The sequence below is a fragment of the Notechis scutatus genome, chromosome 11, assembly GCF_049901735.1.
Source record: "Notechis scutatus isolate UNSWTSFEM ecotype Mainland chromosome 11, rNotScu1.2, whole genome shotgun sequence".
NCBI classification, from domain to species: Eukaryota; Metazoa; Chordata; class Lepidosauria; order Squamata; family Elapidae; genus Notechis; species Notechis scutatus.
The window spans coordinates 19092783-19109837 of NC_142019.1; the positions used below are offsets into that span (position 1 = coordinate 19092783).

At 43.7% G+C, this 17055-nt stretch overlaps 1 protein-coding gene across 1 annotated transcript; it reads left to right on the top strand.

Annotated features, from left to right (window-relative positions):
* Positions 1-3294: 3294 nt before the first annotated feature.
* On the top strand, positions 3295-16858 carry GLCE (glucuronic acid epimerase). The gene is made up of 5 exons (XM_087972971.1): positions 3295-3802; positions 4548-4714; positions 9220-9809; positions 10659-10904; positions 11927-16858. The coding sequence occupies exons 3-5, from the start codon at positions 9227-9229 to the stop codon at positions 12949-12951; spliced, it is 1854 nt and encodes a 617-aa protein (XP_087829097.1). The 5' UTR covers positions 3295-3802; positions 4548-4714; positions 9220-9226; the 3' UTR covers positions 12952-16858.
* The last annotated feature ends 197 nt before the right edge of the window (positions 16859-17055 follow it).

Here is a 17055-nt window from a genome sequence, read left to right on the forward strand (position 1 = left end):
AGCCAGCATTGTCCAAAGACGTTTTCCATGCTCATGTGGCCAGCATGGCTATATGCCAAAAACGCACAGAACGCTCTTACCTTCCCACTGAATTGGTACCTATTAATCTACTTGCCTTTCCATGCATCCGAACGGCTAAAGCAGCAGCAGGTGGGGCGAATAATAGGCGCTCACCCTGGCACAGGGTCCCCCGGCACTTGGGTCTAGAACCTGGGCCGTCATCTCTCCAGCCGACAAGCTCAGGGTCCTTAACCTCTTAGCTATCTCAAACCCCCTCCCCCTTTTAAAAAAGTTTTTAAGTGTGCAAAATCTAAGCAACATCATTAGGATATGCATTGCATCAGCAACAAAGTGACAAAGCCCCTATCAACGATCCGACTAACAAACCCAACAAAACTAGACATTTCCAGGAACTTCCAAGATCCCCAAAGCAAAGCTTTATTGAGATCATCATGTTGCCACTGAAGAAAACCAGCTCTAACTTTTCCCATTTGATCCTGTACAGTTCAAGAATACATGTCTCCCCTCCTCCCATGGTGCAGGTCACAATGCCCAATTATGAATCGCCCTTTTGTTTTGAGAAGCATCCATGGTTTGGCTGACACCTGCAGTAGTGTCCTTGGCTCTCACGATTGGAGCCTGCAGCCTCTGCATTCCATCTCACCCTTCCACATTCTTTGGCAAGTTGAAGAACAATAATATTCACAAGAAGCATAAGTGTTTTCAATCTTTACAGCCCCAGTTTCATGCTTTGAGGCTGCCTTTGAAAGATGTTAGACTTCAAAGTACAGGACTTCCCAATTAATCACCCATTGAAGAAAATTGGACCAGTTCTGAGACGAGCTTATTGGGTCGACTGGCACCCATCTCCTGGCCCAGTCCTCCTCCATCTACTTTAGGTGCTGCCTCTGGGTGAACGCAGGGGTCAGTGGACACCGTGGAGATCTAGAAAGAGGGCAGAGAAGAGCTAATGCATGGAGACCTCAGCCCAGGACGGTTGTGCCAAGGCCACATTGCAACTATTCCTCCAAAATGAGGCCAAGCTCTTGCTAGAGGACTTTCTTCCCTGCCCCCACCTGTCTTTCAGACTCTGGTCAAAGCCCAGTTGACAGCAGCAAACAGCTTTATTTATTATTATTTTGCCTGCTTCAAGTAGATATACATTTTTGAGCTGGGCTTTCTCCCCAACTCCTTCTAGTTCTTTTAACCAGAAGAGGGAGCTCCAACATAAATGTTTCTTTAAAATTAAATTCAAACCTCCAATCTCCTTTTTTTTCACAATTAACCATTAAGAATCAATACTAACAATTCAATTAATATAAACAATGAAGATGAGGGAATACAAAGTAAAATACAAATGTCAAGAGATATAGAAATCCCAACAAAATTATAAATTTCCAATATAACACAATTATATCTGAATATATTATGCTGCTTTAACAGATGAAAAACATGAATATTAAGAACTGCAATCATAACAGATGTCAATCATTTTTGTCCTACAATTTATTAAAGCCCTTGTCCCCTTGGAATGGACTGCAAATATGTCTCTATTTCAACAAGGTTCCTATATTTACACCTCTATAATTTCATCTCTTTTAGCTGTGATAGTTAATTTCTGTATTGTTGTAACCAACGGAAAATCATAAAACAGAAATCCAACCTAGAACTAAGGAGGCATTTCCTGACTGTGAGAACAAAAGTTGCAGATGATAACCAAGTTGGCAGGAATAGCCAACACTCTAGAAGATGGGCTCAGAAGGATCTTGACAGACTTGAACACTGGGCCCTATCTAACAAAATGAATTTTAATGGTGAGAAAAGCAAGGCTCTCTATTTAAGCAAGAAAAACCAAATGCACAGGTATAGAATAGGTGGTACATGGCTCAATAGTAGTAACTGTGAGAGAGATGAGAGTCCGAGTGCACAATCTCTTAAGGAGCCAGCAGTGTGCTGCAGTTGCCAAAAAAGTCAATACATTAGTACCACTTTATAAGGCCCTGGAAAGACCACACTTGGAATACCGCATCCAGTTTTGGTTGCCACGCAGAAAAGATGTTGAGACTCTGGAAAAAGTCCAGAAAAGAGCAACAAAGATAATTAGGAGACTGGAGGACAAAACCTACGAAGAACGGCTGCAGGAAAGGTCTGGTCTTGTGAAAAGGGATGGGGTGACATGATAGCAGTCTCCCAATATTTGAGGGGGTGTCACAAAAAAGAGGAGGGGTCAAGCGATTCTCCCAAATACCCAAGGGCAAGACACGAAGCCACCTGGAATTAAGGAGAAATTTCCCGGCAGAACAATTAACCAGTTAGAATGGCTTCCCTCCAGAAGTTGTGGGTGCCCCATCACTGCCGGCTTTCATGAAGAGACCGGACAGCCACTTGTCTGGAATAGCAATAGCCCTTAAGACCGATGTACCGCTTCACAGTGCATTTACACAGTGCATCTCTAAGCGGTTTACAGCGTCAGCAGCCTATTGTCCCCCAAGAGTTTTGGGTCCTCCTTTTACTCACCTCGGAAGGACTGAAGGCCTTGAGCCTGGTGAGATTCGAGCTGCCAAATTGCAGGCAGCCAACAGTCAGCAGAAGTGGCCTGCAGCACAGCCCTCTAACCACCGAGGAACGGTATGGGTCTCCTGCCTAAGCAGGGGGTTGGACTAGAAGACCTCCAAGGCCCCTTCCAACTGCTACTCTGATGCCGTCTAGAGCCCTCTTGACATGAGAGGTTATGCCATCCAGGATTACGCTCTGGTGAGTGGAACCTGCCTGAATTAAACCAGGTACAGCGTTTCTCGATTCGGGCAACTTTTAAGGCACGTGGACTTCAACTCCCAGGATTCCCCTGGCCAGCTGCAGGCGCTGAAGTTGCCAACGTGGCTCAGAACAGGCATCTCCAACCTTGGCTGCTTTAAGACCTGTGGACTTCAACTCCCAGAATTCCTCAGCCAGTTTTGTTAGGTTCCAAGGCAAAGTCCTAGAGCGGCCCTGTGTAAAGACTCAGAGCACCTCAGCATGGCTCTCGTTTGTAGCTCAGCCCACTGAGTGAACACCGCCGCGGTTTATTCGAGGCCCGCTGCCGCAGCCCTCCGGGACAACTAGGCCTCCCGCCAGAGACGTTTCCCCTGCGAGAGACGCCCCCCACCTCGAAAGAAACCGCCAACAACTGACTGCCAACAACGCTCCAGGCCGAGCGATTCCTGTCTCTGGAGAGAATAGGCCCCGCCCTTGCCGCTCTGCGATTGGCCACGGCTTCCTGCGCTGCACCGCGATTGGCCCCCTCTAGCCTCCGCTGAACGACTCTGCGGAGACGCGGCACGCTGGCAATTGGGCGAGAAGGGCTTTAATTGACGGCGCCCCGCAGAGGCCCTCCCACCGAGGTGCTCTCGCGGGAAGGCAGCGGGAAGAGGGCGGAGCCGCTTTCCTCAGGGCCGAGCTGGCTGGACCGGGCAGAGTGGCCAGTGGGGCCGGAGGCGGCGGGGCGCGTCCGTTCTCTCCCTCTCGTCTGCCTCCCAGCGGGAGGGGCTGTGGCTCGTCTCTGGGAAGGGGGGCGGGGGTCCGCGTTGCTACGGAGACGGAGGCGCGCCCGCTGCTCCCGGCCTGGCGGGGCCTACCCCGAGAGGCTCGCGCGGGCGGCGGGACGGAGCGGCCCTTCCGATGCGGAGAGAGCCGGCGGCCGTGGTGCTCCTGCTCCGCCCGGGCCCCATCCGACTCTCCGGTCTGGCGCCTCCTTGGCGCCGGCGGACGAAGTTCCCTTAAGCCCGTCCCGACGGCGGGGAGCGGCTGAGCAACTCGGAGCAAGGTCAGCCTGCGAGTTCCCGAAGGGCCGGGGTGTCGCTCGGAGCCTCCGTTCCCTCAGAAGGAGGCCTGCGAGCAGCCGCGCCGGGGCCCTCCCGGGGTGCGAGGCCCTGGGTGCCCGCAGCCGCTTCTTCGCCCCCGGGAGGGCCAAGGAGGCCCGTCTGAGGCCCGGCGTGGAGCGACTCATAAAAAAAAAAAAAAACGTTATTTGGGGAACCGCAAAGATCTGGAAATGGCTCCGGTCCTGAAATGTGAAATTAAAAATGTTGCCTTTTCAAACTCCAATATATTATATTACATATAATAACTGCAGCAAGAATAGCCTTTGCCCAGAATTGGAAAAAATGACAGCATTCCCTCCGATATTGTGATAATAAAAGAGGTTTAATGGATAGGCTTTCAATGGGAATGAAGGAGAGAGAAGAGAAATCTGAAATTTATGGTAGAATTGGCTGCAAGGGAGACACAAAATAGATGAAACGGAAGGTTACGGTGTGAGGAAATAATTTGGTATGAACAGGTATAACTATATGTATAAATATGTAGATAACATAATATGAAAATATGACATAAAATAATAGTAATATTTAGTAATCTTAGTATGTCAAAGTGAGCAAACACAGATATGCTGCAATGAATGGAAATATGTTTTTAATTGTTTTTTTTAACTAGAATTTGTTTAATAAAGTTATTTAAGTATTAAAAGATGTTGCCTTTTCTCTCCCCCCCCCCCCAAAATGTGTACCCAGGTTCTCTGAAGGCTTCCAGGGCTGTGCCGGCATGGCTTCGTCCTCCCAGGAGAGAAGGGAGTTCCTAGGGAAGACCTGCTGGGCTCTGGCCCAAAGACATCCGATTTGCCGCCTTCTTATGGCTGCTCCTGCCTTGTGACCAATTAAAACATCCCGAATTTTAGGTGGTGAGTAGCATGGATCAGCATGATGCCACTTAAAATTAAAGAACAAGAAGATATTAAAGAACAAGAATATTATATGATATGGGATGCATTTTATAAATGATTGGAAAACAAAGGAAAGGAATGAATGTAAAAGAAGATGTAATGAGAATACTATAACGATAAGAGAGAAAAAGGATGAAATTTTCAATATAAATGTAACCTTAATAGCATGAAATGTATATCAGATATGAATATGTGCACAAGATCTATGTACCCTGTTAAGACACCGTTGAAAAGATGGTCATTTTGTAAAAGAAAATTAAAGTTTTAAAAATAATAATTAAAAAAAGCATGATGCCATTTAGATCAGGGGTCTCCAGCCTTGTCAATTTTAAGCCTGGAGGACTTCAACGCCCAGAATTCTGGGATTTGAAGTCCTCCAGGCTTAAAGTTGACAAGGCTGGAGACCCCTGATTTAGAGGAACGTCCTCACTACTTTGAGACCGTCTTCAGCTGGGCCCCGTGTGCGCATGGGATGCTTCCTGATATCTGCCCCCCCACACACACACATGGGGCAAAGGGCCTCCCTGCAATGTTCATGGGTTGTGATGGAAGGGCTGTCATTGGCTTCTGAAGCCAGTTCGCGTCTCTGGAGCAATGCACCTGTCCCCTGGCTGTTTGGGCCTTGGCTCTTTACAGATGCCCTGATGGCCTATTTCGTCTCCTGCTGCTTAGCACCTGTTGCTTTTGTGCCTAGATTTGTGTCCTGTTTTTTGAGGGCGAGTGCCTTTCCCTAGATTGTAAGTGACACTTAGCGCATACAGTCCAGGAGCTCTTGGTTGGATGGATGAGCTGTCCCTTTGATCTGTAGTCCTGGGACTGTTAATTGTCAGGTGTCTCATGTCTTAATGGATGAGGAAAGCATCCTCCCCCCCTTGCCACAATGTCCTTTCTTCCTTCCCTCTGGGAGGCCTTGGCTCCTCTTGCTAATGACTGGAGCCAGTGTATTGCCTGTCTCGTCTCTCACGCAAGGCCCTGTGATGAAGGATTTATAGCTCTTAATGAAGGAGTGAAGGCTACTTGAGACAGTGGACGGACTCTGTCGTAGGAGTGGGTGGGCTTTACCGGTTCTTTACTGGTACCATCTGTTGGAACTTTATGAGCAGGCACATCTATTGCATACAACAGAGTGGCTAAACTCTCTCAGCAAGCTTCCATCCATTCTTGCATATTTTCCTTAGTTTTCAGGTGAGCTAGTTTGAAATATTCTGCTACACTTTTATGCTCGTTTTCAGGAGGAAAGCTATGCATTGTTGGTACTATAGAGCATGGGTGTCAAACTGGCGGTGTCACGTCGCTATCGCATGTTGTACGCAACGTTTTCTACTTTCACGGAGCTGTGGTGGGCATGGCCTGTGTGTGATGCATCAGGCCCGTGGGCTGCCAGTTTGCTATAGAGGAAACTGAGGCTGCAGTAGCTTCTTGAGGTTTGTGTGAATGATGCAGCCTTGGCAAATAGCTGCAGAGACAGAATCTGCTACTATTGGAGAAAGGTTTTTGTGCCAGCTGCTTCCATAGTGCAGTTTGTTTATTTGTAGAACGTAAATTGCAAAGGCCTATAGTGGTTAGCAGCTGGCTGATAGCCCAGAAACATTCAGAGCTGGTCTAGTAGTGCTTGGCAGTAATTTGTGGAAAATAGTTATCCCTGAGTTTATTATCACATAGATCCTTTGAGGATGATACAGTATTTCCATTTTACTATGTTGATTCTGTCCAATTACTCCCCCAAGGTTAGGGTAAGATATTTTTCCTAGCATAAACAATGTTTGTCCTCTGGAATTGTCAGGGATGCCAGCTTGATGTTACTTGGTATAGGAGGAAAATTAAGAGGGAGCAGTGGCATCTCTGTTTCACACAAATGTTATTCTTTCTACATGAAACATGGACATTGATGGCTCACTATCTTTCACAGCATAGATCACGGGTTGAAGTCCTCCAGGCTTAAAGTTGCCACGGTTGGAGACCCCTGCCCTATACCACATGACAATTCTCATATGGACCCATGTTATTTTTTGAGCATCGTTTTCCCAGTGATTCAGTCAAGGCACCAATTTCTTATAAAAACGCGTGTGGGTGCCCCTTATCCATGCTTGATTTTGATCTTTTGAAATTCCTTGTCAAAAGTGCATATTTTTTATTTGTATTTGACCCAAGTTCCAGGAAATACCATTCAGCCTTACAGCATAGCATAACATGTATACAATATTAATTTCATGTAAAATGAAATTCTCCTTCACATAAAGCTACCCATTATTTTAAATTCTGTTATAACATCCATTGAAGCATTTGACCTGTTGCCACATGCTCAAAACTATAGCAATTATATGTCTGAATAAATGAGGTTTTAAACACATTCTTCCCAGTCTTTGTGGGGTGCAGCCCATCTCTTGCCTGAAGCCCTTCTTGTAGGTCATGTAAATTATGGCCTAGAAATCCAGACTCCTCTCCATGGCACCATCCCTTGAGCCCAGCAGTTTACAATCGTCCTTTGCCCTGTAGGGTGTTGACCTGTAGCCGGCAGTATTGAAGGCTCCCTGTGCATCCTGTTGGTTTGCTTTGATGCCTAGTTGCTCATGTCCAGGCTCTTGGTTGTATTGTTCATCCCAACATGGAACAAGAGGAAGAGATAATAATCAGCTTGATGGCTTGATTATTTTAGTAAACGTCTGGCAAATCTCTCGTCTTACCTGTTTACCTTCCTCACTAGATTATCAGGTCTACGGGTTGCTGTTTCTGTTCCTCTGAGAAGCGAGTTACCTGTTACCAACAATGTCATTCACTCGTTCATTTTTCTTAGCTGCCCATCTCCCTCCGAGAGGGGATACTGGAACACAGGAAGAAGACCCTTCTGATGTTGGCGTGTTTTATTTCAGGGGGAGATTTTGAAAATGATGGTTCAGCTCCAGGGGTTGTGGGAACAGTTTGCTCATTTTTTTTCCTTACAAGTAACATGGGACTAGCAGTCTTACTCTTGAGGTTCATTTTCATCTTCTTTGTGTTCAAGGGCTGCTTTTAGACTCTGTCACTTCTCTTTTAGCAGTCTGATTAATTGCATTGGATGCAGGTATAATTTAAACTCTTCCTGGGCAGGAATACAAACATGGCACAGACTTTGAAAAAATATTGTCGGTATAACTTGGTTATTGTCCATGTAATGATGCTCCCAGTAAATTCAAGAATGGTTAGTCTTTGGCTCCCTCTTGTGGCTAATGTTGAAATTAATACTGTAGCCTTTGGTGCCCTTTGTTCTTTTTTTTTTTTTAAATTTAAAATATATTTTTGTTTAAAAATGAAAAAAAAACTTTTAAAAAATTTCAAAAATTAAAAATGCTGAATTTTTTTTGCAAATTAAATCTGTTTCTTCAAGCTGAATGAAAATATTTATTATAAATATTGTTTACTTATTTAAAAATAATTTTAAAAATTGTAAATGATTTTTTGAAATTTTTTTTTTAAATTAAAAATTCTGTAAAAATTACTGTTTGAAAAAAAAGTAGGATCTACAGGCATTAGCTGTAATGAAGTTAATTTTCCATTCCTTGAAAGAAATGGGAAGAAAGTTAAGTCCAAGCTTCTCTCTCTCTCTCTTTTTTTTAATTCGAGTTCCAAACTTTACTCCGAGTAACAAAAGGGTGGTGTGCATTGTTCCTTGTCCCACAAAGCCTGTTTAGGACTGCCCCTAGGATGGATTGTGAGTGGGGTGACGACCTCCTCTTCCTCCTCCTGCCTTGGGAGGCTATCACACATAACCTGACTTCCCACAGGCAAGCTTTTTTTAGGCACAGTGTTCAGTACATCAAGATTCAGCTCATAAATTTATTCTTTTTCACGTAAATGTTCTCAGTAAATTCAAGGCAATCAGCAGTTTTACTTTTGTGGCAAGGACTTAATTTTTGCAACCTTCGGAGAAAAATTAGTCTCAAAAACTGTATAAGTCCCTAAAGAGTAGGCCAAGAAATTGAGAGGAAAAGGGACAAAAAGGGGGAGGAAAAATAATGGAAAAATGAATGGAAAAAATAACTCTGAGCTTCTTTAAAAAATTCTGTTAAAATTAGTTATTGTTCCCACTTGTGGCCAATGTGTAAAAAAGGAACAGAAAAAGTAGAATAGCTTCTCTAACTCTGTGTGTTTGTCATGATTTCCTCCTCACCATTTTTTTCACCAGAGAAATTCCTCATTGTTTTTATTCCTCCTTTTTTCCACTGTACGTTATTTTTATATTATTTTTCATGGATTCTTAGGTAGTTTAGATTTCACCAATCCCTGCAAGATCCTACTATGAGAAACAATATAAAATAGTATTACTGTTCTCTCTGCCCTGAAGCTGCCGGTGGAAAACAGTGCATGTGCTCTTTTCCCCAAGAGGGATTCCTAAAACCATCAGCTGGGGCTTGGAACTGTTCGGTTTGCATATTGCTCTTATGTACCCAATCTGCTCTTTTAATCGAACTGAATTTCTGTTTTAGGTATGGTATGAATATGCGTTGCTTGGCAGCTCGGGTGAACTATAAGACTTTGATTGTCATCTGCATTTTCTTCTCCTTGGTCACCATCCTGCTGTGGAACCGGTGCACCAGTGGAAAAACAGCACCTCTCCCGCATGACTCGAGCGGCAGCGTGAAAGCAGATGGCACCGAGAAGCGAGTGGCTGCCTCGGAGAGCAGCCAGTGTGTGAACAGAGCAGCTAAGCCGCAGAGTGAGGAAGCATCGCCCCAGGAGCAGCAGAAGGCCCCCCCCATTGTCGGGGGCTTCCATGGGAACAAAATCTTAGGGCTGAAATATGAAGACATTGACTGTCTGATCAACGATGAGCACACTATTAAAGGCCGAAGGGAAGGGAATGAGATCTTTCTGCCTTTCTCCTGGGTGGAGAAGTACTTTGAGGTCTACGGGAAAATTGCCCAATATGATGGCTACGATCGGTTTGAGTTCTCCCATAGTTACTCCAAAGTGTACACCCAGAGAGCCCCCTACCATCCAGATGGCGTTTTTATGTCATTTGAGGGCTATAATGTGGAAGTCCGGGACAGAGTGAAGTGCATCAGCGGCGTTGAAGGTTTGATATTTTTGTTCAAAATATGTACAGACGAATATCCATATAAATATTGATAGCTAAATTTTGATTCAGTGCTTGTGTTAAAACTTTAAAACTAGAGGTTGCTTTCAGTATTGGAAGCCGAAAGAAATCACCTCCAAGGAGTTTTGTCCTTTATTTCAAAAACCATGATGGATTTTAATAAGTAATTTAATGAACGAGTTGAGGTTCATGTTAATTACATTGTGTTCGTTCCACAGTGAAACAAAATAAATGTGACCTTTGAGAACACAATAAATTTACATTAAGACATCCATGATGTAAAATTAAACATTACAAAAATCAAGCAAAAGTTTTTATCCTCCATTGGCTCTGTAGAACAATCCAATTTTTAAAAGCCAGTAATGGTCCAGAATTCTGGAGTTGAAGTCCACATGACTTAATGTTGCCAAGGTTGAGAAATATTGGCTTAAGCCATTCCCAGCTGCCTTGGATAGTATCCCTTGATATCTGCATAGTCGAGTAGAAATGGGCTGCACGTCTGTCAAGGCTTAAATCCAAGAAATTCCACTTTGGCCTGGTTATTTCAAACCTTTAAAATTTCATATTGAGAAGTACCTTTATTGGACCAAGTGGTGCAGGACCTGCAAGGTTTAACGTTCTCCAGGAATGTTAGTCAGACGAGGGTATACAAAAGCAGGAGAAATGCCTGTTTTGAAATAACAGGTCAAGCATCCCCACATAACAGCCACCTTGGCATACTCCAGGAGAAGAAGGACCAGTTTGAGGGGACGCTGGGACTTTTCAGGAAGAAAAACTCCACCCTGGAGTTTGGCACAGAGGTGTATAGAATGTTCTCTTGTCTTTCAGGTGTGCCGCTTTCCACGCAGTGGGGGCCTCAAGGCTACTTTTATCCCATCCAGATTGCGCAATACGGGCTCAGCCATTACAGCAAGAATCTGACGGAGAAACCTCCCCACGTTGAAACGTATGAAACGGCGGAAGAGAGGGAGCAGGGCAGCCCACCAGGCAAATGGACGGTTCCCAAAGGCTGTTTTGTCACCACGTTGCTGGACAAATCCAGATTCACAAATGTCAAGCAGTTTGTTGTTCCTGGTGAGTCGAAGTAAAGGCCAGTGGACAGAGCCACGTTTCCTTTGTGTAAAATTCGGCCGTCCTGGTTATCCACGGCTCCCATTCTGCAGGCCCAGAAGACGAGAGGAATGTACCCAGTTCTAGACTGTAATGTACCTGCACATGGCTTCCCACCCACACACGCCCCTGTTCCCAAATTGTTGAACTCTCATAAGATGGGTGCGCGTGCACAAAAACACACTTGGGACTGCCAAAATCTTCCAATTTGAATGTCTCCAATTTAGCATCGTACATACAGTGGAACCTCGAGTCACGACCGTAATCCATTCCAGGACTATGGTCGCGACCCGATTTGGTCGTGAAAAGAAGTGTTCATGACCCGAGGTTCCACTGCACCTGGGTCCAAACTAATAACAATATTGAGGAAGTCACCTGGAGTTTGATTTCATTGTGGCCTGGACAGCATTCACCCATAACACCTGGGATGACCCAAGTGTTGTAGAAAGAATGAATCTCTCGTCCAGAAATGTCCCCTCATGATACTATTGAGGTTGGCAGAGCAAAGGGAGGGAGCAGTGCCTGGTCAGATAGAGCGACGGGGAGAGGGGCAGGCAGGAAAGAAGAGCTTTGCGGGGGGGCTGACTTGAAGGAAGGAACGTAAAACATGTGAGCAACAAGCATTGATGAGGCTGGGAAAGGGGGGGGGGGATGGTATGATCAAAGGCCAGAGAGCTGCTTAGAGTTGGAAATTTCTAATCGATTTCTACCAATGGGGATATGACTGCCAGATTTAGCTTTATAAAGCCCAAACGTTTGGCCTGACCTTCGTGCTTTTAATGTGTAATAATGAAGGGATTCAAGCCGACAGGTTCATTTCACCCTCTTGATTGAGGTTCCTTGAGAATTTGCTAAAAGGTGCCGTCTTGGATGTTGAGCTCCTTAAGGGAAATATCTTTTATGGGTCAGCCCTTCAGTACACAGAGAAAAAACCCTCCCACTTTTGCTTGCTGACCATCTCTCTCTCTGCCTTTGCTTCCCTTCAGAGAACTCCGAGGGAGCGTCTCTCCAGCTGGGGAACACAAAGGACTTTGTCATTTCCTTTGACCTTAAATTATTAACGAATGGGAGCGTTTCAGTGGCTCTTGAGACGACCGAGAAGAACCAGCTGTTTACAGTGCACTACGTCTCCAATTCTCAGCTGATTGCTTTTAAGGACAAAGACATTTTCTATGGAATCGGGGCCAGGACCAGTTGGAGCACAATCACACGAGATCTTGTCACCGATTTAAGAAAGGGCGTGGGACTCTCTCACACAAAAGTGGTCAAACAGACCAAAATTATGCCCAAAAGAGTGGTGAGGCTGACCGTGAAGGGGAAGGGCTTCATCGACAACGTCACAATTTCAACCACTGCCCACATGGCAGCCTTTTTCGCCGCCAGTGATTGGCTGGTGAGGAACCAGGATGAAAAGGGTGGCTGGCCAATCATGGTAACCCGGAAGCTAGGAGAAGGGTTTAAGTCTTTGGATCCAGGTTGGTACTCTGCCATGGCACAAGGACAGGCGATCTCCACCTTGATTAGGGCTTACCTGTTGACGAAGGAGCGTACCTTCCTCGGTTCGGCTCTGCGAGCAACAGCCCCTTACAAGCTCCTGTCGGAGCAACGTGGCGTGAGGGCTGTCTTCATGAACAAATACGACTGGTACGAGGAGTACCCAACCTCGCCCAGCTCCTTCGTTTTAAACGGGTTCATGTACTCTCTGATTGGCCTGTATGATTTAAAGGAAACGGCCGGTGAGAAGCTGGGCAAAGAAGCGAAGCTGCTGTATGACCAGGGCATGGACTCCTTAAAGGCCATGCTCCCCTTCTACGACACGGGGTCAGGAACCATCTATGACCTCCGCCACTTCATGCTGGGCACAGCTCCCAATTTGGCCCGGTGGGATTACCACACCACCCACATCAACCAGCTCCAGCTGCTGAGCACCCTAGACGAGGCCCCCGTGTTTAAAGAGTTTGTCAAGCGGTGGAAGAGCTACCTGAAAGGCGGCAGGGCAAAGCACAATTAAGCTGAGCTGACAACCAAAACCACCTTTCCTTGGTCCGCGGTGCTTGGGAGTTGCCACCTTTAAGTAGAAAAGTGGGACTTGTGGAACAAGGGTGTCTGCTGTGTGGGTGTGTATGCTTTTTATTTAAAAAAAAATGATTTCGGTTTTCAAAGAAGTGGTCCTTAAAACCCCTTTATAATCAATTGCATTCCAGAGGATAAATATTTTAGAGATGGCACCAGAGCAGGCATCCAATAATTGGACTGAATCAAAACTTGTTTACTTACCACAGTGATCCATGATGATACTTAATGCAGAATATAGTGTGTACCTCTGATTTCCCCTCTTCTTTTAAGAGAAATTCATGACAGGCTCCCAATTTTGTTGCCTGGAATTTTGCAGAAAAATGAGAATCCATTTTCCTTAAAAAAAAAAAAAGTGACTTTTTTTAAAAAATGTAGCTTTACAACAGCATTTCCTGTTTGCTTGTATTCTCCAGATTGGTTGGTTATGTTGATTAATTTTTTTCTCCTTGTTGAAAAAAAATCAAAATGTTTTGGTTTCTGTATTGAGGGATAAATTCCAACAGTGATTTTGTTGTCTTTTTAAAATCTCTTGGGGATGAGACTTTTCCAGGAATGTTAGCGCCGCTCCTTGGAAGCAGAGGGGGCTGTAGAAGTTACACCTGGTGCTTGTCCACTTCTCATTTGCCTCTTGGGAGGTTTCCCCAGGCGTTTCTGGTGGGATGGTATCCATCTGTACGTTTGAATGTTCTTCGAGCACAACTACAAGCAGGTTGAGTTGATTGCACAAATATTGTAGCCATTTTGACGGTGTCTCCCTTGCCTTGACCTGCGTTCTTCCACCCAATTTTGATGCTGTTACTCTTTTACATGTAACACTGTTTGGTTTTTTTATATGTACTGTTGTATGCAGTTTATTTTCTTGAGAAATTTAAACTGTTTCCTTTCAGGCTTGTATTGATTGAAATATAATGTATATTATTTGGAAAAATATTTCTCTGATTTTGTTAGAATGTCTGAAATACCACAAATGTTTGGTTGGTTTGCTTGTTTTCTTTTTGCAGCTTTCTCTTGATTGAGAAAGTGAGTTGAATGTTTCTGTACTTGTTAAATTACCGGTACATAATATGAATCAGATATTCATAATTTCTATTGTTCTACATTTTTCTTCTGCCCACCCAATTTTCTAAACAGTGCTAGCTTTCTCTTAAACCTTACTATTTGGCAACTGTTATTTAAATTTCTGTTCCTAAAATTCTGCCTAAGGACACATTCTTGAAAAATTTCCATGGCTATGTGGAATTTGTTAGTGTGCTGCCAGAGCAGTTCTGTGAAATTCACATGCATCCCTATAGATATTCTGAATTGTAGAATGACCTTGTTTCCTCTCTAAGCAGACTGATGGGACTTCCATTTGCGTGACTACTTAGGAAGAAAGTAAGTTGTGTGAGTTACGCCATCTCTCGCCAAAATGCCACTCTCACACTTGAAATTCTTCTAATCTGTCCCTTGCTTATGAGCAGCTTTTCTGTGTTTGGCTGTTTCTGTGTAGCTGATAGAAAGTGAATCTATAAATGATTTATTTTTATAAGTCATGCTAAGATGCCTGCCTAAAAATCAGCTCAAGAGGTCAGCTTGTTTCATAGATGTTGAAATGTCACTGGATGATATTTTAGCAGATGAGCTAATCTTGACCAAAATTCAGTTCATAAGCAGTTCACAATCCTGTTTAAAAACTTTGCCAGCCTCAGTTCTCATGCATCAAAACCAGATGCCCTACATCTCAAAATTCCTTTTCTTTTCCATATTGCAAAATGTACAGAAAGAACAAAAGGTGTATTTTAGTATTTTTAAAGCTATGAACATGTTCTGACATTTCATTTCTTTTCCTATGCATTTTAATATCAACCTCTCTGATAAAGAGCTGTTGTGGTCTTTTGATTTCAGTACCCTTCCAGGGGTTCATCTTTTCTCATGATAACATGCCTCACACAGAGCTAAAAATAGTTCTCATTTTTAGAAGTAATTCCACAGATCCCGACTATAAAGCCTCTATTTTTAAGAATCAGTTAAAATATCTAGAGGCAAAAGCTTCTTCCCAATATAGCTTCCAGGCACTATTTGTGTACTATTTGTGCACTATTTGTGCTCCGATTCCCTGAATTCATGAGAGGTGGGGAGAGAGAGAGAGAGCTGTATCTGAAGATTCAGACCTCAGGAATCCTGCACGTAGTTCTTGGAATTTGGGAGGAAGAATATATGGATTACAAGGGGGAAGCTGTGAGTATCTTATGTATACAGAACTTCAGAGAGTGAAATTTTCATACTGTGGATGGAATCGACATGTAACTTAATATGTTTTTATTAAGATGGGCACAAACGTTAACATTTTCTGATTTGACAGGATCAAATAATTGTGTTCCAGAAACAGTTTCCAGCAGAGTATATCCCATTATCCCAGTCTCTTCACCACTTCTTCATTCCTCCCACCCCTATCTAGTTCTGTCCAGAGGAAAGCAATCCCATTCGCTGCACAGAACATTGATTGCTGCTGGGTTGAATAGCTGGAGAGCTGTGGACAGAACATAGATGAAATTTGGAAATGCTCACCCTTGCTGTGATACCAAAAAAGGACATTATAGGAAGTTTTCCCAACAACTGATTATGTCTATATCCAAGCAATATAATAACTCCCCTTATTTTTGCAGTTGATGGCCACTTGGATTTGAAGCAGTGTGTGCAGATTTTTTGATTGTACCGCTTTGTTGATTTGTTAGTGCCTTAGCTCTCGTGGTCATTACTCTCATGCATTAAGAATACTGGACTTGCTCATTCTGTGGCTTCCTCATGCAAGCATCCTTAGGGTGTCCAGGCTTGTAGATCTTTGACTAGGCCCATTGGGGTAAGATTCAACCATGGCTTATTGTTTGTATGAAGGTTCAGTTGTGGCTCCTTCAGTCTTTGATTATCAGAGAAAAACCTAAAGGAATTTTCCCCAGGAGTTTTCATCAGGTTGAAACAGCTGGAGGGTGACAGGAGATCCCTTAAAAGATCAGAGGCAGCTGTTGGCAAAAGCTACACCGACTGCGAACAGGAATCACCATGTATGATGGGACAGATTCACCTTATATGAGGCTGTCATCTGAATGTGGTATTTTCACTCTTGGCACACTATTGATTTGTTACACTTGTCAATCTTTGTAAAACTGACAATTGGTAATGCTTGTACGATGCAGCCAGCCATCTTTCTGCTTTGGATTTGACCTTATCATCACTGGCTTTAGTGAATTATGGGTGGTGGCAGTCACTAGAGGCAGCTTGTTCTCCTTGCTTAAGAAATATCATAATTATATAACAAAGGGTATATGATAAAGAATTTCAGGAGACAAAGTAAATTGTAAAAAAAAAAAAAAAGCCAGAGGAGAAGTTATAGGAAAGCCACGACATAGTAATTTCAAGAATGAGGATTATGCCTTTGTGGTCTCAGATCTTGCAACTTTGCGTCACTGTGCAGACAAGTTTGCACTGTGTTTAAGGAGACAGTGGCACAAGCACAGCCAACTTCATCACACGGCCATTTCCTGTGCTTAGTGATCGACTGCAAGCAGGTTTTTCCTCCTCTTGGTTCTTGTGTGTTCCTTTTGTTTTTACTTCCTTTACATACAGGATTTACACAAATATGCAATAAATTGTTTACAGGATGCTCTTTGAAGGGCGATGAATCCTTTGTAAAATTGTATAGACTTTGTGGTTTAAGCACAATGTGCACAGGCTAGTTTTCTATATGGCAAGACATGGTTTGTTTGTTTGTTTTGCTGTAGGAATTATCAGATATATGGAATCAACTTTGTCCTTCATGTAAAGTTGCTTTATAAAATTATAAAATAAAGATTTTTAATGTCACATTTCCTTTGATGTGTCTGCTAATTGTACTGCAGTTTTTGTAATGTAAGAGTGCCAGAGAAAGTGTCAGAAAATAACTTTGGGTCTGGATGCACCAACCTGCTTCAAAATGTGGTCAGATACTGCTGGATTTTTGCAGGAAGATTGCAGAGCAAATACTGTACTAGCCAACATTTCTTTCTCAGAAAAAGTTTCTTTC

Excerpts from the sequence above, each read along its gene's own strand:
- GLCE (XM_087972971.1), top strand. The coding sequence starts at position 9,227 with ATGAATATGCGTTGCTTGGCAGCTCGGGTGAACTATAAGACTTTGATT. Across the intron at positions 9,810-10,658 it reads GTGCATCAGCGGCGTTGAAG|GTGTGCCGCTTTCCACGCAG; the intron begins GTTTGATATTTT and ends CTTGTCTTTCAG. Across the intron at positions 10,905-11,926 it reads CAAGCAGTTTGTTGTTCCTG|AGAACTCCGAGGGAGCGTCT; the intron begins GTGAGTCGAAGT and ends GCTTCCCTTCAG.